This window comes from Mustela nivalis (assembly GCF_964662115.1).
Source record: "Mustela nivalis genome assembly, chromosome: 8".
Classification (NCBI taxonomy): Eukaryota; Metazoa; Chordata; class Mammalia; order Carnivora; family Mustelidae; genus Mustela; species Mustela nivalis.
In genome coordinates, this window is record NC_139027.1 from 109,606,670 (window position 1) to 109,628,948 (window position 22,279).

Sequence of the window (22,279 nt, forward strand, 5' to 3'; positions counted from 1 at the left end):
GAAGTGGAGTATATTTCCCTATCTCTTGAGTTTGAACTGGTCCTGTCACCAGCTTTGGCCGACAGACTGTGGTAGAAGCAATAACCATTTCCACTCTTTCTGACTTTGTCATGAGAAAAAGTCCCAGCTGACCTCCTGGAGAACATGATACTACACCATCTGCCAACTTCCAGAGGCTGAGCTGCCCAGGTGACCTGTAGTTGACCGTAGTCATGTGCAGAACCCAGCCAAGACCAGAAGAACTCCCAGCCAAACCTAGCTCAAAATGCCAAACTGCAGAACTGCAAACTAAATAAATATTTATTTTAAGTCATCATGTTTTGGGGGCAGTCAGTTACAAAGCAGCAGAAAACTACTACAGAGGGGTCCACCATATTTTATGGATCCTTTGTCCAGTTTGCCTTATTATCATTAATGGTATTGGCAGCCATGAAAACAATACATAATATGAGGAGTACAACTGTAGCGTGTACAACTCATTTGGGAATAATTCCCATTTTGGACATGAGCAATTGCAAAATCAGTATTAATGTTCTTGACTTTAATGACCTACTAGATGTCAGAAAGACTGGTTGAACTTCAGTTGTGAAAAATTTAAAGCACATTTATCTACAGCAGCATCTTGGGGGAGACACTCAGAAGCTGGCATGTATCATAATGAGAATATATTGCCTGAGGTAGGGCTTCCCCAGGAGCAGACCCGAGACAAGGATTTCAGGGGAAGTAGTTTATTTGAGAAGAGATTCCAGGAAACATAGGTGGTGAGGTGGGAAAGAGAGAAGAAAAGACAGCCAATAAATAGTGATAATTACCAGGCAAGGTATCACGTGAAGAACTGGAGATTGATTCTGCTGGGGAACTCTGGTAGATAGGGTAGAACACACAAATCAAGGCTACCCCAATCTGGGGCCAAGGAAACTGGGCATCCATCTAATCACCAATCCCCATCCACCCTTGGTTAAGGACTGCTTCCCAGGGCATTAAAACTTTAGTGGTTCTGATGTTCTCTGCCCCAAGACAGAGAATTTGCTGTGCTCTTCACTGCAAACAACCTTTTGTGAGTAGAGGTAAGTGCTCAAGGGGATATGGGCAAGGCACAAACAGTGTCTAGTAGAAGGACGATGGGCCACATTTTTCTGAATTGCTTGTGGAGAGAGGATCATGAACTTAAGACAGGAAGTCCGCTGAACAGAGTGGTCTTGAAGCTGTGTTATGGCAAGCAGCTGCAGGAGCTAAGGATGGTGAGATGGTGGGTGGGAAACATCAGTTAGGGCTCCCCACCTGGGATTGGGACTCCTGAGTAGATACCTGGAGCTTTGGCAACTCATCCTGGAAGTAGCTGTGGGCATTGGAGTTTATTGACTTGTTAATGGTTTACTTTTCTTTAGTTTCCTTGTTTCCCAAAGTCTCCTACATTCTAGGAGATAGATTTGAGTTTCAAATCCTAGATGGACAACTTGAGATATATGACTAACTTGCTTGAAGGTAAACTCATATGTCAATGACTGTATGAAGAGCACCCAGAGCAAGGACCTTAAAGTCAACAATTTCTCCTCTCCTAAGAGAAATTAACTTGATGTTCATCCCTTGCACAGTTTGCTACATCCTCTGGTTTGCGTCCTTCCTCTCTGAGTCAAGGATTTTGCAAGTTTCTTCCAGACAGTGTGGGAAATAGTTAAAACTGGTGTTGACTGAGTTGCAGAGGAGGAACTCCAGGATTATTAAATGACAAGGTATAGTCTTTATATTTGTTTTCTCACTCCCAACCCCTGCCTCTCAAATGAGTTCACTCTGGACATATTGCTCTGGTTACTCCAAACCTTGAAGAATTCTCTACTTAAACTTCACTTATCTGTGAGGTCTTCCCCAATCATTCCATCTTAAAATAACACCCTGTACACCTTCTGCCCTCTTTTTACTCTTCACTGCTTACATTTCTGTGTGACACGTACCATCTGATACACTTCATACTTGATTTGTTGGTTTATCTATCTCCCTTAGCTTGAATATAAATTCAATGAATGCTTGAGAATTTTCCCTGTTCCTTCTGCTGCCTCTTCCCCTCCCACTGCCCTGTGTACTCCCACATACTCAGAACAGGATCTGGCCTAAAATATCAATAAATATTACATGAATGAATGAAGGAATGAATCAAAGGTGTTCGCTATGACTTTTGACTAAGAAATCCAGCTTATTTGTCTTTGCTGCTCTTTGTGAAACCAAATAACTCCTGAAGTTCCCTGGCTGGTTGAATTGAGAGAGGCACAATCCTGGATTTCTCTTCCAAGCTTCCCTATAGCTTTGAAAGTACACATCTGGTTTGAGTCACATCTACACCACTTACTAGCTGAAAGGTCTTGTTCAAATAAACTATTAACTTCTTCTTCCACACAATGGGCTAATAACCCCCACTTTGCAACATTTTTAGGAGTGTTTAATTAAGTTGACATAAATAAGGCACTTAACACAGTACCTGGAATGTAGTAGATGATCACCAAGTATGAATCTTCTTCCTTTTCTCTTAATTTCAAGGGCAGTCATCAATTGGCTGCCCAATCAGTGACACAAAGATTGGTAAAGTTGATCAAAGGAGAGGATGAGGGAGGATGTGAAAGAAGGAAAACAAATTAGAAATGGGAGAGGCTCCATCCTAGGCTGCTCCTAGGATCTGGGACCACCTTTTACCTTTCGGTTGTTTGTAGAAGGGCCATGGATGAGGAGGGCAGAAGATTTAGCCTTTCCCTAATATGTTTCTAATGTACTTCCTGAGTTGGTTCCTACCCAGAGCAGATTCATTCTCAGGGAGTATGTCCTCTTTTAGCCAAAAGGAACTGACTGCATAAGAGTTGAGGCTAGACAAACACAATTATTCAAGGAAATGGTTTTCAGAATGGATTATGTGATGGGCCTTAAAGCAAAATGCTTATATCTCAACTTTCATGTATCCAGTAGGGGGTTTTAATTACTCATACAATGTGGGAAGACACCTGAGAGGAGAAGAAATTTAGGACAGGATTTTCTAATATGACTCATACATTGACCCCTTAGCAGCTCTGACATATGTAAAGAATACTTATCTACTTTATCTTCTAGCAGTCTCTCTATGACTTTAATTTTCAACAAGAGATGTATTGTTATAGTCGTTCCTCAGAATAACTTCCCTGAGCATCTGGTTATGTCTAGAACTTCTTCTGAGGCTTGAGAAGAGGGTGAGGAACTGCAAACAGTTATTGAGAGTGATGAGTTTGTCATCACTGTTTCCACTAACTTTTCTAGCAATCCCCCAGAACTGCTTTCAAGGGTGAAATTATCTGGTGGCCGATCAAGGCAACCAGAACAAATTCATCTGTATCACTATTATGGGGTAAAAGAGGGAGGCAGAGGAGGAGATGGAGGTGAGGGAGATGAAGGTGGTGATGGTGAAGGTGGTGGAGAAGGTGGAGGTGAGGGCATTGGTGGTGGTGGCAGGTGATGAAGGCGATGCTGGTGACTGGGAAGATGGCAGTGATAAAGATGAAGATGCTGAAGATATTAGGTAAGATGAGGAAGTAGAGATGGTAATTGAGGTAATCGAGGTAGTAGTGGCAGTGGTGTTGGTAGGGCTGGTACAGGTACTGGTGGAGATGATGGCAGGGGAAATAGTGACAGAGGCAGTGATGGAAAAAATGGTGATGTCAAAAGAATTGAAAACATGCCTGTACAAAAACTTGCACATGAATGTTCACAGCAGCGTAACTCATAATAGCTAAAGAGTGGAAACCATCCAATGTCCATCAATGGATGAATAGATAAATAAAATATGGCATCCACACCATGGACATTATTTTGCCATAAAAGGGAATGAAGCTCTGTTACACGCTACAACATGGATGGCCCTTGAAAACAGGCTAAGTAAAAGAAGCCAGACACAAATCCATCACATACTGTATAATTCCATTTATATGAAATGCTCAAGAAGACAAATCTATAGACAGACATAAATCAGTGGTTGCCTATGGCTGGAGGAAGTGGGATGGGAGTGGCTGCTAATTGGTATGGGGTTTCTTTTGGGGGTATTAGAAATATTCTAAAATTTGATCACACAACTCTGCCAGTATACTAACAACCATTTAAGTGGGTGAATTATATGGTACATCAATAAAGCTGTCAAACAAGTGGGGGCAGCAGTGGTGTGGTTGTGAAGGGTTCACTTTTGGTGCTGGGATTGGATTTTGGAGAGAGGAAGGAAGAGTTGATCGATACCTGATAAACCTAAATCTTTGTAGGGTCAAGCCTGAGTACCACAGATTTTTTTCCATAGCTATTTTCTTCTATCTTCTGGAAAACTGTATTTTCTCCCATAGCCAACACTGAATCCACACACAGCTATTTCTGAATGAAGCCAAGTGTCACCTGCCATTGGACTTGTGTCTAAAAGAGACATCTTTTGTTTTTTTCCACACAGTGTTCTTAGCACACAGAACTGGCTTCTCAGGAGCAATGGGAGGGAGTGGCCAGACTTCCTCTTTTCACGTGAATGCGAAATCAGACGGAGTCCATGAAGAAATTAAAGCAGACATCTGGGGTCTATAATTTTTAATAATTTTAAACTAGCTACAAAATGTCAATCACTTCACAAACCGACAGAGGAGACAGGAGGAATTTAATATTACATGCTGTAATGATATTTATCTCACAGTTTATCTATATTTCATTCATTTATATTATTTTTTTTAAAGATTTCTTTATCAGCTACTAAATATCTCAGCAATTTGGTGTGCATAGCTCTAGATTAAGCAACAGAGAATTGTACTGATAACAAACCACAGGGGGAAATGGTGATTAGTAAGAGTCAGCCTTATAAAATTTACATCTCCACACGGTTTCACAGCAAGATTGCTTTCTCTGAAACATAGCCTTCAAAAGCAGCAAACAAACCCTATATTACATTCATTTGACATAGTTCAGCCAAACGTCTACTTTGCTGGAAATGATTAAATGGTAAGTGTGTCAAATCCATCTTTTTTTTAAAATTCTTTTTTTTAAAAAAAGGATGATCATGATTAGTAAGTCTATATATTGACAGAAAGAAAGTGACACTACTTCAGTTTTGCTGGTAGAACTTAATCTTGACAGTGTCTCAATACTGAGCATGCTTTGTTGTTGTTTTGTTGTTTCTGTTGTTGTTGTTGTGTGTGTGTGTTTTCTCATCAGTATGCTACTGTCATGGAAAGATTTTGTTTAAGTAGGAATCTAAAAATCTATTTAGTTCTCATGCATAAATGCATAAATCACATCACTTTTAGTGCAATGCCTGTAATGTAATTCCACATTGTCTAATCATGAAATCATAAAGACAGATGACAGCCATGAGGAACCAAGGACAGCAAATTTTGGGAGTTTCAGAGCCTGACACCCAAAGAAAGGACAGTGGCAGTAGCTCTGTGGAATGTCACAGTTTTACAAGAAAAATACTGTGTATTAAAAGAATCAACAGCACATTGAGCATTCCTAAATTGTTGTCATTCAGCAAACACCACTGAGGAGAGAAAAGGAAAAATGAAACCCAAGACATCTTATGTAGGGAGTTAGAGCCACCAAATGACTATTATATATAACTTTTGGAAAGAAAGAGACTCAGAAAGAACAAGACACATAATAGTTTGGGGAAGCTGATAATGACACAAGACAACATTCACAATGGGGGTGAACTGATGTGTGTATGTGTGCAGACCTACTAGGTAATACGATGAGAAAAGCCTGAAGGTGCTATCTTGCCCAACAGCATTTGGAAGAGAATACAGGTGGACACATTTAACCACTCCCCAGCATCTTTGTTGCACGTTGGTTGGCCTCATCAATTCTGGTTTTGTTGGAATCAGCCTAGGAAAAAGGGAAGAAAACAGAACTCAGGTTACCTTTGGACATTCTGTTCTTCCTTCTGGGTCTGTTCAAATGCCCCCTTCTTGAGTGAAGGTATCTTTAAACTTCTGCCAGAATTGACACTCTCTTCTTCTGTGATCCCAGAAACATTGCTTGTGGTTCTATTTGGACATGGTCCTACATCTCAGTACTCATGACTGTTTCACCCTACCAGAGAGCACCCTTTTGAGGACAGGGTTATATCATTTATCCTTCTGTCCTGGAATGACACCCAGTGATGTCTCTGGAAGGCATTCACATCTGTGGATTGAGTTGAATTACCACCATTTATGCAGTTGGGTTTGAGTCAGTGTCACGTTGGGTCATTTACATAACATCTTGGGGCCTTGGCTTGCTTTTCTCGTGGCTGGGACAAAAAAGAATACTGCTAACAAGCACAAATGTCTATTATATCCCATTCATTCAACCTTGACATCAAGATTGATATTAACTATGCGGTGTATATTATTATTAATTCCTTTGTCCAAATGAGGAAACCAGGCAGCATGGAGTCAGAGTCCACCTAGTAATCACAATGTTAATTATTATAGTATTGATGTCTGCTGTGAAAATGAAATGAGTCTGTACAAATAATGTGCTTGGAATATTTTTTTGCAAAGATTAAGTGCTCAATATATTTTAAGTTGCAATTACTGTTATTGAGTGAAAACTCGACTTTTTTTCAGGATGTTTAATAATTTTAAGCTCCATTTCTAAAGACTCACTCCCATGAGTTTGAGAATTGGCTTATTTGTTTACTTACTTACTTGCTTGCTTATTTAGTTTTAAGGAGGCTCCATAACGAACTGGGGGCTTGAACTCACAAATCCAAGATCAAGAGCCACATGCCCTACTGACAGAGCCAGCCAGGTGCCACTTACCATTTGCACTTTTACCATAATTTTGTGCCTTGACTGATCTCACTCTTTCAGTCACCTTTTTCTGTATATGCAGCGTGAAACCCAGAGCTGCTACCAGGATAGACTTTCAAACCCCAGAAAATGAACTATTCCCAACACCACTGAGAAAGGTATGAGTGAGCAAGCAGAGACAAAGATGAAGATTCTGTGTATGCTGTTGTTTTTGTCTTATCAAGACTTATAATGGTGTCTGCCCCTCTCTAGCCTGGAAAGAGGAACACGAAGCTGAGAGCCAGGACAGGGAAACTGAACTGCTTTTTTATCCACCTGCATTTGTTAATGATTACTGATTTTGCATTTACTAGGGTGCTTGGTGCTTTCCAATCTCCACCAAGCTGGATATACTTTATTTAGTTTAATTGTGAATTCCCAGCACATTTAGAATTATCTATATTCAACTAGAAATTTGCCAAGTTAAAATAGAAATATTGCTATATTATTCATTATTCTGAATTATCTGGCAATGGTTTCCTATCATCTGTTTGGATAATCAAAAGTTGACTTTCAAAACAAGTTAAGATAGAGCATAATTTTCCTTGATTGTTTTGATCTATGGATTCATATTTTGGACTCTAGGTTCCTGATTTGGAAAATAAGTATTCTCTCCAATTTTATGTGGTTCTTAAATCTTCCCTCTTTAGCTATAAAGTCTATCAGAAATAAGGATACTTTGGTGCAAAGGAAAATTCTAGGCTCAGAGCAATGGGAAATGTTTCTGCAGATTTAATTATGCTATTTTTCCAGGCTGAATACTAAGGAAAGTTCAAATGGGAAGAAATCATTAATTTAAAAATGGATGGCACATCTAGAAATGAGAATTCTAGAAACTTTTGCATTAAGAATACACTGGTGAGCATTCACCTGGTGGCGGAAGGGGATATTTTGAAGCAGAGCATGAGATTATTCTCTGGACATCGTCAAAGGATCTAAAACAGACCTATGTCCACTGAAGATCTGTGATTTCCACCTAAATTTTCTCTGAAGCATATAAAAATTCAAGCCCATATACCTTATGCAATAGGTACTACATCTTTATTATGTAACAGAAATCGCATCTTTTAGGAAAGAATCCTGAGGTAAGCTCCTTTTAGATGTCTCCCTGGTATTTGGAGAATGCCTCTGTGTTCATTCTTTTTATAAGCTTTAGGACTGTATTTATGGAATATACCCCACCCCAGTTTCCATATTTCTATTTGGAGAATCTTAAGCTCATCGGCATACCCGAGATATGCCACATGATTTGCCCTTGTGAGAAAGCAAGGATGATCCCCGCAGAGCCACTAAGAGAGTTAGAAGGAGATCATTAGCCCATCCTTCTGAACACTCTGGAAATCTCAACTTCAGACCATGGCAGTTAGCTTTTAGGCCCCTGCTCAGAATTCCAGAAGTGGCTGTTTGTTACCCTACATAGTAGCCCCATTCTTATCTGAGGTTTGAATTGTTCCCTTATTATCTTTCAGATGAAGAAATCAGGTCATGAAGCTGGTAAGCAGGAGGAAATGCCACTGGAACTGAAGACCTTAGTTTTCAGATGCTAGGTTTCCTCATTGATAGAATTCAAAGGAAGGCTAAATCTTCAGCCTCACTGTATTTCAACATGTGTGTGGTATCTACCACTGACAAGTTTAAAATTGAAGTTTGAACATGACTACTTCCTGAACAACATAAAGCAGCTAATAAAACTTTCCCCATTTTAGTTTTCTGAAATTATACCATTTCAACCTTAGAAGACTGTACATATATACACCTTAAAGCAGAAAGCAAGACTTTTAAATAGACAAAGTAATTTCTGGACAGTCCATGGGGATGTATTAAAAATTACATTGTTTTGGACTTACAAAACTTTACTATCAATCCAAGTGATGAGAGAGGACGATGATTGATGAGGTAGGTTGAAGATTATTGTCGGGGGCCATGAGAAAATATGGGAGAAACATCAGAACATTTGCTTTGTTTGGTTTTGTTTTTTAATTTTTTAGTCATTTATTTATTTTAGAGAGAGAGAGACAGACAGAGATGATGGCCTGAGCTGAAACCAAGAGATGGATACTCAACAGACTGAGCCACCCAGGTGCCCCAAGATTCTTTTTATTCTTAGACTGTAAGCCTAATTTACTGTTAGAGATGTAAGAGAAGTTTTATCACTGTTTCCTATTATCACAAGTGAGAACCTACATGAGAAGTTCGAAATCTATTAAAAACTGGGCAGCTCATAGGACATGTATCATTTGTGCCAATGCTGGGTTGAACCTGACTCTATCCAATTATGTTCAGATTCTGATTTTGGAGCTATGACAAAGACTAGTTATTCAAAGGCAACTAGACCCCCCTCTCTCACTTCTTAAACAATTCAGCACTTAAAGAATGACACAAACCATAATGGCTATTTCCAAACCACTTGCCTGACTTCCAATTACACATCATAGCTGCATACGTTTTTGCCCTTGTCATAAATTGGGCCCCTCTAAAAGCTCTCTTCCCCAGAGAAGAGAAGTAGAAGTGCGAAGTGGCAGAATTAAGATGCCACTTGCCTTTCCAGGAACACTTTTTTGTGCTGAAAGTCCTACTCTATCAATAAAGATTTGACCCCTCTCTCTTAGTAAAATTACTCCTTCTGGAACTCTAATTGAGTTAGAGGTACATTATCTTTCTACATCTGTGAGTAAATTGGGTTCATTGGCAGAAAGTGAGTACTTCTTGTTTTTTCAGATCATTTTCCTGATGGAAGATGGTTCTCCCATTGTTTCTTAGCTCATTTTTCTGGGCTGTAATGGGTTAGGTCAGCTTGTGTTGGCTCCAGCCCTTTTTTAAACTCTCAATACTGTCCTACAATCTATTGATTTGTGCAGCTTTAAAAGCTTTAGCATATCAAAGGCTCTTAACAATGATAAGTGTGTCATGACTTGTAAAAGTAAGCAAAGCACAAGCTTTTTGCCAGCAAACACTGACATTTGTGTAACTCTGTATCGATCAGGCAAAATATTATGCGATCAGATATTTTTAATAGGGAGCACATAGAACACAATAGGGCAAAGCGTTTCCTTTATGTTTGCTCTTTCTGTTTTCAACTCAGTGGAACATTCTTGGGTACCAAGAAACCCAATGTTTGCCCTTAGGATTCAAAGCATCCTTCTCTGCTTACTAAAGTGGAATGAATTGTTAAAAAAGAAACTCAGGGTTTTAGGCTCAAAACTTCAGTATCTCCCAGGGCATAAACTCATACAATGTAAGATTAGCCAACTAGAATTGATTATAGATGCATAATTACCAATAAAGCTATAATGTATCCATTTCTTCCTGTTGGCATTTTGACATCTTAGATTATAAGCAATATTTAGGACTCTACTGATTGGGGAGGTGGCAGAATACAAGATCATAGCAAGTATGTCAGATTTGTATAATGTGGAATATTGGGTTTTGGTGTCCCAGATCTTTTTATAAAGGCTATCCAGTGTTTCTTTCGGTTCCCTTCCAGTCTCAAGCCCCTAAACCCACCCCTTCCCATTCTGTCCTCTTCACTTTTCCTTGTGCCTCTTGTTGACACCAGGGGGTTTTGTCTTCGAGCCACATCTGGTGTCCTTGTGTGAACTCAACTTCATCAGACTACGCTTTCTATTTTGAGATCTGGACATGTGAACTGTTGAACTGGAAATGGAATCTGGGCCTTTTTGAACTATCATTAAAGCGCTGGCATTTATAAAATCAAAGTTTATATTCATCTTCTGGTTAAACTAAAATAAGTATTCTTTCCCTTATTTCCTGATTCTATTCCTACATCATCTCTTGACAAGCTCCTAACCGATCTTCAAGACTGGATTTGATTTTTTTTGGAGATTTTTCCATTGCTTAACTCTTGAAATCTTTCCTCCTCTAACCCTACTTAGCATTTTATGTGTGGCTCTCTTGGCAAATTATCTTTCGTGTGGTAGTAAATTCAGCTGGAGGCTCACTGCCTCCTGTAGGCTGTGAGTTTCTTAGCAGTGGGAATGATGTCTTTCTCATCTTCATCATCTCATGTCCTTTGGAGCCTAGCACAAGTCCCGAAACAGAGGTGCCTCTGAAGAAAACCTGCTAGATTAAATTCTACCTTCTTACATACTTATATGTTGTGAATTTTTGTCTAAAAAAATAAAGGGGGTAAAAAAAATAAATAAATAAAGGGGGAAATTTTCACCTATCAGGATGCCTGAATCCCATGTCACAGTTTGAGGGACTTACTGTGCTGTTTATCCCAGTGGTATTTCAGAAGAAGTAAGGAACAATGGAAGCTTACTGACTGCCACAAGCTTACCTTCTCCATGATCCTGTCGATCTGGCGATTCTGTGTATCGATCTCATTGCCCATGTCCAGGGCCATGTGACGGAGGTTTCCAATGATACCGCTCACCTGCTCCAGATTCTCATCCATTTCATTTTCTCGGGCATCATTTGTTACCCTGGTAGTCAAAATGCAATTTTTTAGCAGATAGAAAATGTGAAAAAATTAAAATACTATGGACCCAAAGCTCAGGGAAACTCTAGACACTCATAGGTATCAATCCCATGCACCTCTGTTCAAAATGAGTACATTGTGGCTTTTATACATTAGAAAATAATTTTTATTTATTTAATCATTTATTTAGTAGGCTCCAACACAGTACTTGAAGTCATGACCCTAACATCAAGACCTGAACTGAGATCAAGTCAAACCCTTAACTGACTGAGCCAACCAGGTGCCCCTAGAATATAATTTTAATATCTATCTATCTATCCATTTATTTATTTATTTTTGGTAGGCAGTGAAGCAAAATTTACTGAGAGATAGCAAAATAATAGTACAGAGTTCCCAGGGAGGAATGGGACCCGAAGGGGTTTGCCCTTGGAAAAGAATTTTTAAATATCATTTCTGAACCCTTGCCTTTCTATTTTTAAAGAAGGTGGATTAAATAGATTAATTTATCTATTTCTCTCACTTGCACCAGCATGTCATTTCCTCTCTGTGATCATATGTTTATCCCAATTTTCATTTTTTAAGAAAAAAATTATTTTAGTTGAGAGGATTGGGTCAGAGAATGAAGATGGGACTACTTAGAAACTCTATTTTTCTTTCTGAAATGTCAACCAAAGTCTCCAAGAGTTAAATTGAGAATCAAAGAAAAGGCTTCCTGTGTTAAGTCAGAGAATTTCTCTGCTCATTTTCTTTCCCATTTGAGACCAAAATCGCCGGGAAGAGTAAGGATAATTACAGTCTGCCCCTTAATCCTGCTTGCTCCCAAGAAACCCAAATGGAGCTATCTATTCAAGATGATTTCTATTTGCTCCAATTTCATTGCAGTGGGGGTGGGTTGGTGGCATTGTGAATAGGTGATTTTGTAGGGAAAAAAATGTGACGAAAGATTATTTTTCCAGTTTGGCAAGGAAGGGGTGGGCTCTCGAAGTGCCTTACCACCTTGCCATCTTTTTCACAGCTCAGCTTAAAAGTTAAGAAGGTAGTGACTCTTTATTGCAAATAGTAAGTATTCATTCTAGGATGTTCTGGCTAAGTATGTTTCCCACTGCAGATGGTGATAGGCTAAAATTGTTCAGAGGGGTTAAATCCCATCCCCCATGGTAACTCCCAGTGTAGACTGGCCCACAAAGGTTTTAAAGCAGCCTAAACCAGGAGAAATTAAACGGGAACTTCCTAGCTTGCTTACCTGCAAAAGAAGCTTATTTAAATGACTATCAACAGCTAAGGCATACTTCTGGTTCCATGATTCTCAATGCTGATTATATATTAGAATCACCTGAGAAGCTTAAAGAGCCCAGATGCTTGGGTCTCACTTTTTTTTTTTTTTTAAGATTTTATTTTTTATTTACAAGAGGGAGAGAGAGAGAGCAAGCGAGCAAGTGAGTGGGAGGAGGAACAGAGGGAGAGGGAGAAGCAGACTCCCCACTGAGCAGGGAGCCCAATGCGGGATTGTGGGGCACGCCAGGACCCCTGGATCCCAGGATTATGACCTGAGCCAAAGGCAGACATTTAATTGACCAAGCCACCCAGGTGCCCCTCAGTACTGATGTTTTTTAAAAACAGCCTCAGGTCATTCTAATGTGCATCCAGGATTGAGAACCCTTGGTCTAGTTTCCCTGGGAGCAGATAGAAACAAGAATAGAATTGTCGGGACGCCTGGGTGGCTCAGCGGGTTAAAGCCTCTGCCTTCGGCTCAGGTCATAATCCCAGTGTCCTAGGATCGAGCCCCACATCGGGCTGTCTGCTCCGCGGAGAGCCTGCTTCCCCCTCTCTCTCCGCCTGCCTCTCTGCCTACTTGTGATCTCTGTCTGTCAAATAAATAAATAAAATCTTTAAAAAAAAAAAAAGAATAGAATTGTCATCTGTGAGGCTTTATGTAGCTATCTGGACTTAATACCTAAGTGACCATGATCTGTTACTTGAATCTGGCTTATTGGCTAGTAACATCAGCTACAATGACCCAGGCATAGATAGATATACATCTCTGTACTACTCAAGCCACTAGGCACCCTAATCACTGCTGAGCCATAGTAGTGGCCTCGAAAAAAAGAGGTTTTTTACATTTTCTTTTCTTTTTAACAGGAATATTTGTCATTATTTCCTCTGTTTTCCAGTTTCCCGAAAGCTGATTTTTAGATAGGCAGATTTGTGTAATTTGAGATTTTTAAATAGGTCCTTAAGTTGGGTTTTGCTTCCAGGTCCCACAGGAAATCAGAAGTCAGGGATGCTTGTTATTCTCTATTTGTCTTTGCAGGTCCATTCTCTGACCTGTTTTGCTCTCTGCCAAGAGATGCTGACCTCTCTCAACTGCATCACTCAGATTCTCTTGATGCTCAGGCTTCCAGTAGGCTTTGGCAGATGTCCAGTGACATATTGGAGGGCAAGAGGAAAGAGGAATGGGGGCATTTATTTCCCTTTCTCATTTCCTGCTATTTTGCAACAGCTGCATTTCTCTGTAGTGGTAACTACTGTTGGGTTCTGATAACAGAAACTTCAAGAGTTTTCCTGCTATTGCTAGTCCACAAATGCTTTACCATCGCTTGTTATCAACCTGGCCCACACCTCTGTAAACAATGTCTTTAATAAGTTCTGTTCAATTCCATCTGTGGAACGAGACACCTGTTTACTGCCACATCGATGCCGGTCACGGTCATGTGACTCCCTTTGTCTGATGAAACTGCCAAACCCGACAAGGCTTGATAAATGCTTGTATGTTGGAACCTGCCCCTTTGGAATGCTGCCACCAACATGGGAGAAGCCAGGGTTCTGCTGGAGGAACCACACGGGGGAGAGTGGAGGTGCCCTGCCCTAGAGACGAGTGCCTGAGACCATCTAGTGCCATCGTGCATCCACCTGCATGAAATGAGGGAGCCCAGGAGGGGCTCGTAGCAGAACTGCCCATCCAACATACACATTCATAAGTGACCAGTAAAATGGTTGTTGCTTTAAGAACCACCCAGCTAGGGGTGATTTGTTACTTAACCATGGACAAGGGCTATAGAGCTGGCTGCATGCAGCTCACCTCCGAATGAAGCCACCACTGATGGCCATCTGCTCCCGTTCATCCACCACACGAGCAGGCTGGCTGGCCACCACGCCGTCCTGATTGTTGCCCCAGGCTTTTTTGTAAGCATCACTTGATTTAAGCCTATGCAAAAAAGAGGGTGAGTGACAAGGCAAGGGAGTGGAGCATCAAGCTCACAACAATGGTCACCTCTTCAAGCGAAGAACCGAACCAAGCAAATGGGTTTTAATTCGAGGCATCAGAGAATACCGATATATCATGATCTGGACCCAAACAGTTGGCCACCACCATGCCTCAGCTACTTAGCATTTCATTTCCAATCGAGCCAATTGCAATTGTCAAGACTGCAACCTTTGCCCAAAGGTTGTTCTTGTTTTGGTCTGTTTTTGCAGTTTAGTTGGATTTAAGACAAGGATTAAGGTAGCTGGAGGACATTCAGTTCTATTTCAGTGACATGGTTATATTTTGAGACACAAAACACACAGAAAAACATACTGGCAGACAGACACATAACAAGACTGCCAAGTAGAGTGTGTACATCACACCACAGCAACACACTGTTACCAAGAAAAACATACTCGACCAAGTTTTGACACACCATCATGCAAAGATTCCCTGTTTTAATTCTTCCCCTAACGCATGTGTGGAACTAACTCTTCCAACTCTGCATGAAGGACATAAAGGGTTGGCGGTTGGCCAAGGGTGGTGGTCTTTGAGTTGCCTCGAGAATGATTTGAATTAGATAATATATCGGTACTTCCAAACAGTTACCATACATCTAGTTGATGTACAAACCTTTGTCCACAGAGACAAAAAGTAAAAGAGGCATAGTGAAATGAATGCAGGAAAATAGAAGAGAGAACAAGCCATCTAGCACCAGAAAAGGAAATCCCTCTACGTCTTCTTCATGCACCAGCTACAGGCATGAGTAGAAAGTGAAGCATTCTCATTTAAGCCAAACTACTCCAGAAGTTGGCCATTCTCGAGAAAGGCACTAGCAGGACAGTAATAGCCTTCATGTGGGTTTGAAACGCAGTTCAATAGCTTCTTTGTCAGGCTGGGGGACGGGGTGGGAGGGTTTACCAACTCCTATTTCAAGCTATCCTGGGATGTGGCAGGGGAGAGTGGTCTGGAACTGCTGTGGTCTCCACGGGCCATATTTCACTGAGCTGCCTTGGAGACAAACTTAAAATCCAGGCATACCTGTTGTGCCCAATAGAAACATGTGCAGCATATTTTGGTGGGTGTGTTGTAATTTAAGGCAATCAAAGATGTTTTTAGGTTCTTTGCATAGTAGAAACCACATGCTTTTCAGTCCAAAAACAAGAGAGCTTCCTGTGGTCCCATTTTCCTATTTTCTCTTATAAGACACCAGAATTTATGCCCACCCCCCTCTTTTTTTTTCTTACACTGGAGGATCACAGCCATCTATTATAAACTGGCTCTAATACTAATATTTGCAGATTGGGGACCAAGTAACCCTGGAATAAGCCGGAAAATTTTTACAAATGGAATTTCAGCAACTCCCACAATCTAGTGTATTATGCCATAGCCCTTGGAGCTGTCAGAAGTGTCTCTGCTAAAGAGCCACAGGGTCACTCCGTGGGACAGGATCCAAAAACTAATTTAATAGAGCTTAGAGTCTGGCTTTGTTTTCTTTCTGACTCCCCATTCCCTCCCTTCTCACATTACAAGAAGTTATATGGACCTCGTGAGGTTTTCTGCTATGTAAGATATCTGGTATACCATCTTTGGCAAAGTCAAGGGGGTGGGAAAGTTTGCGTTTCTGAAAGAAGGCGAATCACTGCACCCACAATGCTGCACATAGACTCACAGAACTGCCGTACATCTACCATAGTCCTTTGAAACATGCCGAGACAGGGCGAAGCCCTCACAGAGTCTGGGGCACCACCAGCCACTGCATTGTGACACATGGTTTTTAAAGCATTATTTACACACAATAGGGAACACTTCACTCAAGCTTTGAAGCTCAGTTAGGGTCTCTTGTGCCAACTACTATGTGGAATGCATAGGGGCCATGATTTCATCTGAACTTTAGAATTCATCCTGGGGCGGGGCCTGCCTCCATGCTTTCTCCACACAGAAGATGAATGGGGAAATCGTGTCTGTGGGAATTCATCACAAGACAGGTGGAAATCTCACCTGGGGGGCAAGAGGCCACGGAAAAGGATATACAGTTAAGTCTTGACTAACTGGAATGCGTAGCCATGAGTCATTTTGGTGAATGGCACGACTTTCTTAATTAACAGTGGGCCATGGAAGAAAATTAGGTTTCAGGGGTGATTGTTGAACATCTGTTAGATTCTCAAGACACTTTCTTGCCTTACAGTCTTAGGGTAGTGAACATGACCGAATTTTTCCTTGATTATGGTTTCACTTGGTGTGCCCGATGGCCTTTCCTCTGAGGATCAACCTTTATTGTTTGGTCCCCGTAGGTGTGGAAGTTACAGGATGTAGACTGCGCGATAGAAAGTGAACTGCCTAGATTGCCCTTCAAGAGAAACCATTTTAAGTCCCCGACATGATCCCCCAGCCATTTGTTCAACTGTCTCTTTTTACTAACAGTGGAAGGAAGCAAACGTATAAATACATTTGAGAGTTCCAGTCAGCTGGATTCCAGTTAATCAGGCTTTACTGTAGATCATTCTTTTAAAACAATTTTAAATTTATTTGTACATCGAGCCCCTCCCCCTCCTAAACAGGAAGTGGGATATTTTAAATCAGCCTCAAAGTTTAAAGGACGTGAACAGTTGTATAATCAGCTAGAAATGACATCAGTTGCTGTTCTAAAAGCTAGGATCAGGAGAGCTTTTAGGAAAAAGGCTTCTGTTCAAAGGGAAGTGGGAGGGGTGAGGGAGGCTGGGTAACGGGTTTAATTTTCCAAATGCATGTTGGACAATCCACTCATGCATTTTTTTTTTCCACTGCTAGTCAAATAAGACTATCTTCCAGAACCCTCATTTTCAGGTTCCTTCTGTTGTAAACCTTTATAACCACATGTCACATTTCTGCTACATTCCAAAAAAGCGTTGCAGAACCTTGAGAACAGTTGAATGTTTTGTGATGTTCGTGCATGCAAAATCTACACATTTCAACATTTTGGTCAGTGTACAGGTAGATCTTCCAAGAGGAAGAATTTCAGAGGGATGGGTCCAATTTGAGTAAGGCCTGAGCACCTCTTGCTAAAGTGCTCGCAGCCTCTGTGCTGGGTGCAGTTGGGGCATCTACAGTCTAATCGCTGGGCAGATTTGGCAACTGGTGGGGCAATCTCTGTCATACTCTCTGTCTTAAGGATGCTCGCTTAGGCCAAATTACCTGTCTCTTTTGCTTCTGGAAAAATCCAATCTTGAACATAGGTGTTTCTCAACTTCCAAACTTACCCCCACAATATTTTCTAGCTCTGCAATTTTGGCTTTTGGGGTGGTAGGAAAACAAAATTTCCTGGGTGCCTCTTTCTTGAGGCTCATCTCTGTCTCAAGGTACACTTTCTGGAAAATGTTGAAACGTTTGTCAATAAAAGTTGCTGACAGTGAAGCTTTCACTGTAGTATGCCTGATTTTTAATGCATCAACAGTAACTCCCACTAATATCATCTATGCTATGAGATGAATGCATTGGATACGGTATTGATCTGTTGTTCTGCATGCCACATACTCATCCTGCCTTTGTGCTTGGCAGGAATGAGCTTGTCAAGGCTTGGAGATGGGCCTTGGGAAACCAAAGCTTCAGGCAGGCAGGCAGCACCTACTTGTTACAGGGACACACACAAAGCCCGCAGAATTTTCCTAGGTCCGTCAAATTCTTTTCTGCTTCTTTCATGTCCTTATTGATTTGGTCCATCCCTTCCTCAATGCGTTCCAGTTGTTCTGATTAAACACAAGTATTTTATCCCCACAGAATGAAGCAGATGGAAAAGGACAAAGAAAAAAAAGACAAAACTTCAGACATTCACTTTGACATTAAAAAAGAAAAAAATCAAAAGAAAGAAGAAAAGAAAGAAAACTGGACGCCACAGATTAGAGCTGGTACCCAGTACCTACTTGTTACAAGGACATATGAAAAGGCCACAGCATTTCCCTAAATCTTTTAAATTTTTCTCGGCCTCCTTCATGTCTTGGTTGATATGGTTCATGCCTTCTTCGACACGATCGAGTTGTTCTGGTTAGGACAAAGGGATGACAGTGTGGAATGAATTTTTTGGGGGTTTCCAACAGAACATGAGAAATGACTATGTGGAGCAGAATTTGAAAGAGAAAGATTTTACAATGCATGGTCCCAGAGGATGCATTGCTGGAACCTGCTGCCGCCCTACCAGGCACAGGTGGAAGGAAATGAACAAAAACAATGCTTGAAATAGTTTGTAATTCAGACATGATGGGATGGGGTACGTGGGCCTGTTGGATTCTGAGTGTCCAGGAAAGCAACACAACCTATTCACTTATTCAGACACCAGCGAAACCCAAGAGAAAGAAAAACATGGTGTTAGTGTTTTAGGAATTCAAGATGTCATGTTACTAGAGAAGGTACCTGCTTCAACTTTAAATATCTCTGTCTTTTGGTTTTAAGTATCCTCCACCAGGTAAGGGTAGTAAATAGAGTCAATCTTCTTTGGGGAAAATAACAACAATTAAGGTGATAATTAGCAATGGGTACCAGATCTTTTTCTTTTTTTCCCCCTAGCTGTGGGCTGTTCCCTAGCCCAGGGACAGTTCTTGGTTTTGAATCCTTAACTCATAGACACTGCTTAAAAAAAAAAAAAAAAAAAAAAAAACAGAAAAAAAAAAAAAAGGCAATGTCAGCAGAGTCATGTTACAAGCACTGGGACATTTAAATTCTTCTCTTCATCCTATGATTTACTTGTTATGAAAGTTCTGGAAGGCATTTCACTTCTCTGCTCTCTGATTTCCCAGGCTCTACAGTGGAGGAGGGGGGCGTGTTAGATTCCAACCCCAGGCAGACAGCAGGGAGAACAAACACATGGGTGTCTGGAGGAGGGGTGACAGGCTGGAACACAGAACAGTTACCGAGTCATCTCTTCCAGCAAAGAGTGCATCTGAGACGTAGATCGATAGCCATAAAATCAGCTCATGCTTCTACGTTGCCATGGTTACGTTCACTAACTTGATTAATTTTTCAAAAGTTATGGCACCACATTGAGTAAATTACAAGTTCAATGAAGGGGTTTTTAGAATAGCTTTTAAGACCCTTAAAGGAAAGCAGCAATGTGATGTGTTGGCTGTCAAGTTACAGAACCTAATTACACTTCCATCCCTCTTTTCATCTACATTTCTATGCACACCTGCCTGTGCCTCTGGGAATAAAGTCTTGATTGGAATAAAACTGATAAATCTATTTCCAGTCTAAGGGCAGACATAATCACTTAGAAGAATTTCACATTAAATTGTCCAGTGGAAATTATCATTACAAACTAAGATAGGTTCCTTATTGACCCAAACTGGGGAGACTGTCCATTTGGAAAACAAGAGCCCACTGTGTTTCTCTCTAAGGGGGCTAAAGAATAGAATCCAGTTTAGAGAATCTGCTACCAGTGCTGTGCCCTTCAAATAAATGATGAAGGCAAGATTTAAGTGTCTCTCCAGCATTGGATAGCTGGGGAGAAAAACGGTGTTGTGCCAGTGAACTTCTGCTGGGTAAGCATAGGTCTAGTAATGTCTTTAAGAAAATCTTTAAAAGGACAAAATAAAATAAAATAGAAAGGATGGCAAGTCTTTACATTCCAGAAGATTTTGTGTCTTTATGAAGACTTCTTTCCAGTTCCCTTTAAAGAATGTAATAAATTAGCCTGCAGATAAAATTAACTATTGACGAGGGGGACTGATAGAGAGAGAAGGAGCTCAACATCGTCAAAAGGAAGAACCATGTTAAGTACAGACCGAAATCCCAATGGAATAATTGCTAATAGCTTCCTGGAGTGCTGGGTGGAGATGGGATTGATGGAGCATCTGGAGTCAGGGAAAACATGCTGCACTCCACTAATGACCGCTGAAATTCACAGAATATGGCATGGGGGTACATATTCAGGCCTTTGTCCTTTCTGGGGAATTTTTCTGACAACATTTCAGGAGCACCACCTACTGTAGGCCCAGGGATTAGGAGGTAGTAAAAATAAAATAAAAAATGTAAATTGATCCACACGTGCTGTGTTTCTGAACCAGTGAATTCAAATTAAAATATAAAAACAAACAAGCTGGTTGCAGTCGGAATTTCTGTGAGCTGGGTTCTATCACAGGTTGACAGACTATTAGGCAAAGGTCATAGCTAAGAAAGGGATGCTGAAGCTCTTTCAGAAAACAATTTTATAGCTACCAATATTGGTTGAATTTATCACTTCAACACAATTATGAGCCAAGCCCTTAATATAAAAACTATTGTGGTGCCATTTTGTCATTGGTATTCTCACTATTCATCTTTAGAGGATACCGTGTTAGGTTTGTGGGTGTTTGGTACATGGAGACTTCATGGCTTTTCAATGGAATTCTGTGAGGACATCTCTCAGGAAATGCTTGAAAATAACCAATATCTTCATTCCATCCTGGTGTGACCAGCAGCATCTCACCGGTTGATGCAATGTACTGCCCATAGTTGACTGCTTCTTACCTCTCTAGGGTGGTTTCTGGCTGTTTTCTGTCTATTCTTGGAGACTCAGGAGGACAATAATATTTTGAGTTAGGAGAGGCATTCCAGTATGATGATGGCACTATATGTTGAGGCAAGAGATTGTACTTTCTTTTGCCGTGTTTGGATGACTAGTTATTTATGAGAGATCCACCAATGTGAGGATAGTGAGGGATCTAAGCTTAGACATTTTTTTTCCTACTAATCTTACTTAAGGAAGACAACATGAGGCCCTTAGAATGCCCAACCTGGCTAAAAAACAAACAGTAAAAGAGTAGCAAGACGTCAAAGTTATTGACCCAGTGTACAAGACTTCATGAGAATAGTCAGTTACCAGATGCTACCTATGTGATTGCCATTATCCTTAGCATTATTGAACATTTGGAAATTCATTATGTAAATTTAAATAGTCACATGTGGCTAGTGGCTATCACACTGGACAGTGCAGCTTTCATCATTTGTAACAGATATTAGTGTGTAGACTTTAGCAAGAGGAATGTTTTCTCCAATGCTACCTTGCAGTGCCATGAACCTTTTAAGAAAGTCAGCAGGCACTCTGGAAGAGGCCTTACTTTGCCCTTCCTCTGTAGAGGTCAAAGCTTTCACTGTTTAGCTTGAAGTAGATCCCATGGGATTTTCCTAAGGGCTGCATCTTCAGCATCGAAACAAACACATAACCCAGTAAAGACCAAAAGGAACAAGAGATATGGAGATGAAAGATTAAATCATCCCACATTAGTGATAAGGTGGTTTCATGGTGATTTCACTTCGAAACAAATTTTCTGGAAGGAATAAAAGTCCCAGGACTCAGTACATTTCCAGGGCCATCTGTCATGCTCAGTGCTCCTTGGTGTCTCTTGATACCTGGGTATAAAACAAGAATCCCATAAAGAATTTCTGAATGCAACCATTTAGCTGGACAACCTGGAATGGTTCTTTGGAAGGATGTCTGTTTCTTGAAACTCCTGTGCAGCTGCAGGAGAGAAGCAATCAACATTTTTGGTGCTGAGGCATAGACAAAATTAGGAGAGCATAACTGGAGAGAAATTTTAAAGCATCTAAACACAGCATATGCAGAATGAAAATGCATTTATCATGACAATGAAGACAGTTGTTGACTTAGGCTCATCCATCATTTTAAAAGGCCCTAATCACCTTATAGTATAAATGGAACATGTACCACTTAAGACCAGGCAGAAGCCACTCACTTTGTGGGGTTTTCCAGTTGTGTGTTTTTTCTCAGTATCATTGGGATCACCATGAATCTGGTAAAACCAAGGCTAGCCT

At 40.7% G+C, this 22,279-nt stretch overlaps 1 protein-coding gene across 3 annotated transcripts in view; it reads right to left on the reverse strand.

The window, feature by feature from the left end:
- Nucleotides 1-4,560: 4,560 nt before the first annotated feature.
- The window catches only part of SNAP25 (synaptosome associated protein 25), an 84,029-nt gene continuing 66,310 nt past the window's right edge, over nucleotides 4,561-22,279 (reverse strand). For 2 of the 3 annotated variants that reach the window (XM_082744412.1, XM_082744413.1), the window contains 4 exons: nucleotides 18,105-18,222; nucleotides 14,333-14,458; nucleotides 11,113-11,257; nucleotides 4,561-5,862 (listed from right to left, as the gene is read on the reverse strand). In XM_082744412.1, coding sequence (XP_082600538.1) covers nucleotides 5,794-5,862; nucleotides 11,113-11,257; nucleotides 14,333-14,458; nucleotides 18,105-18,222 — 458 coding nt within the window. In that variant the 3' untranslated portion in view covers nucleotides 4,561-5,793. Of the gene's footprint in view, nucleotides 5,863-11,112; nucleotides 11,258-14,332; nucleotides 14,459-18,104; nucleotides 18,223-18,396; nucleotides 18,515-22,279 lie in introns of all 3 variants that reach the window. The other variant, XM_082744414.1, reaches the window with a different exon arrangement.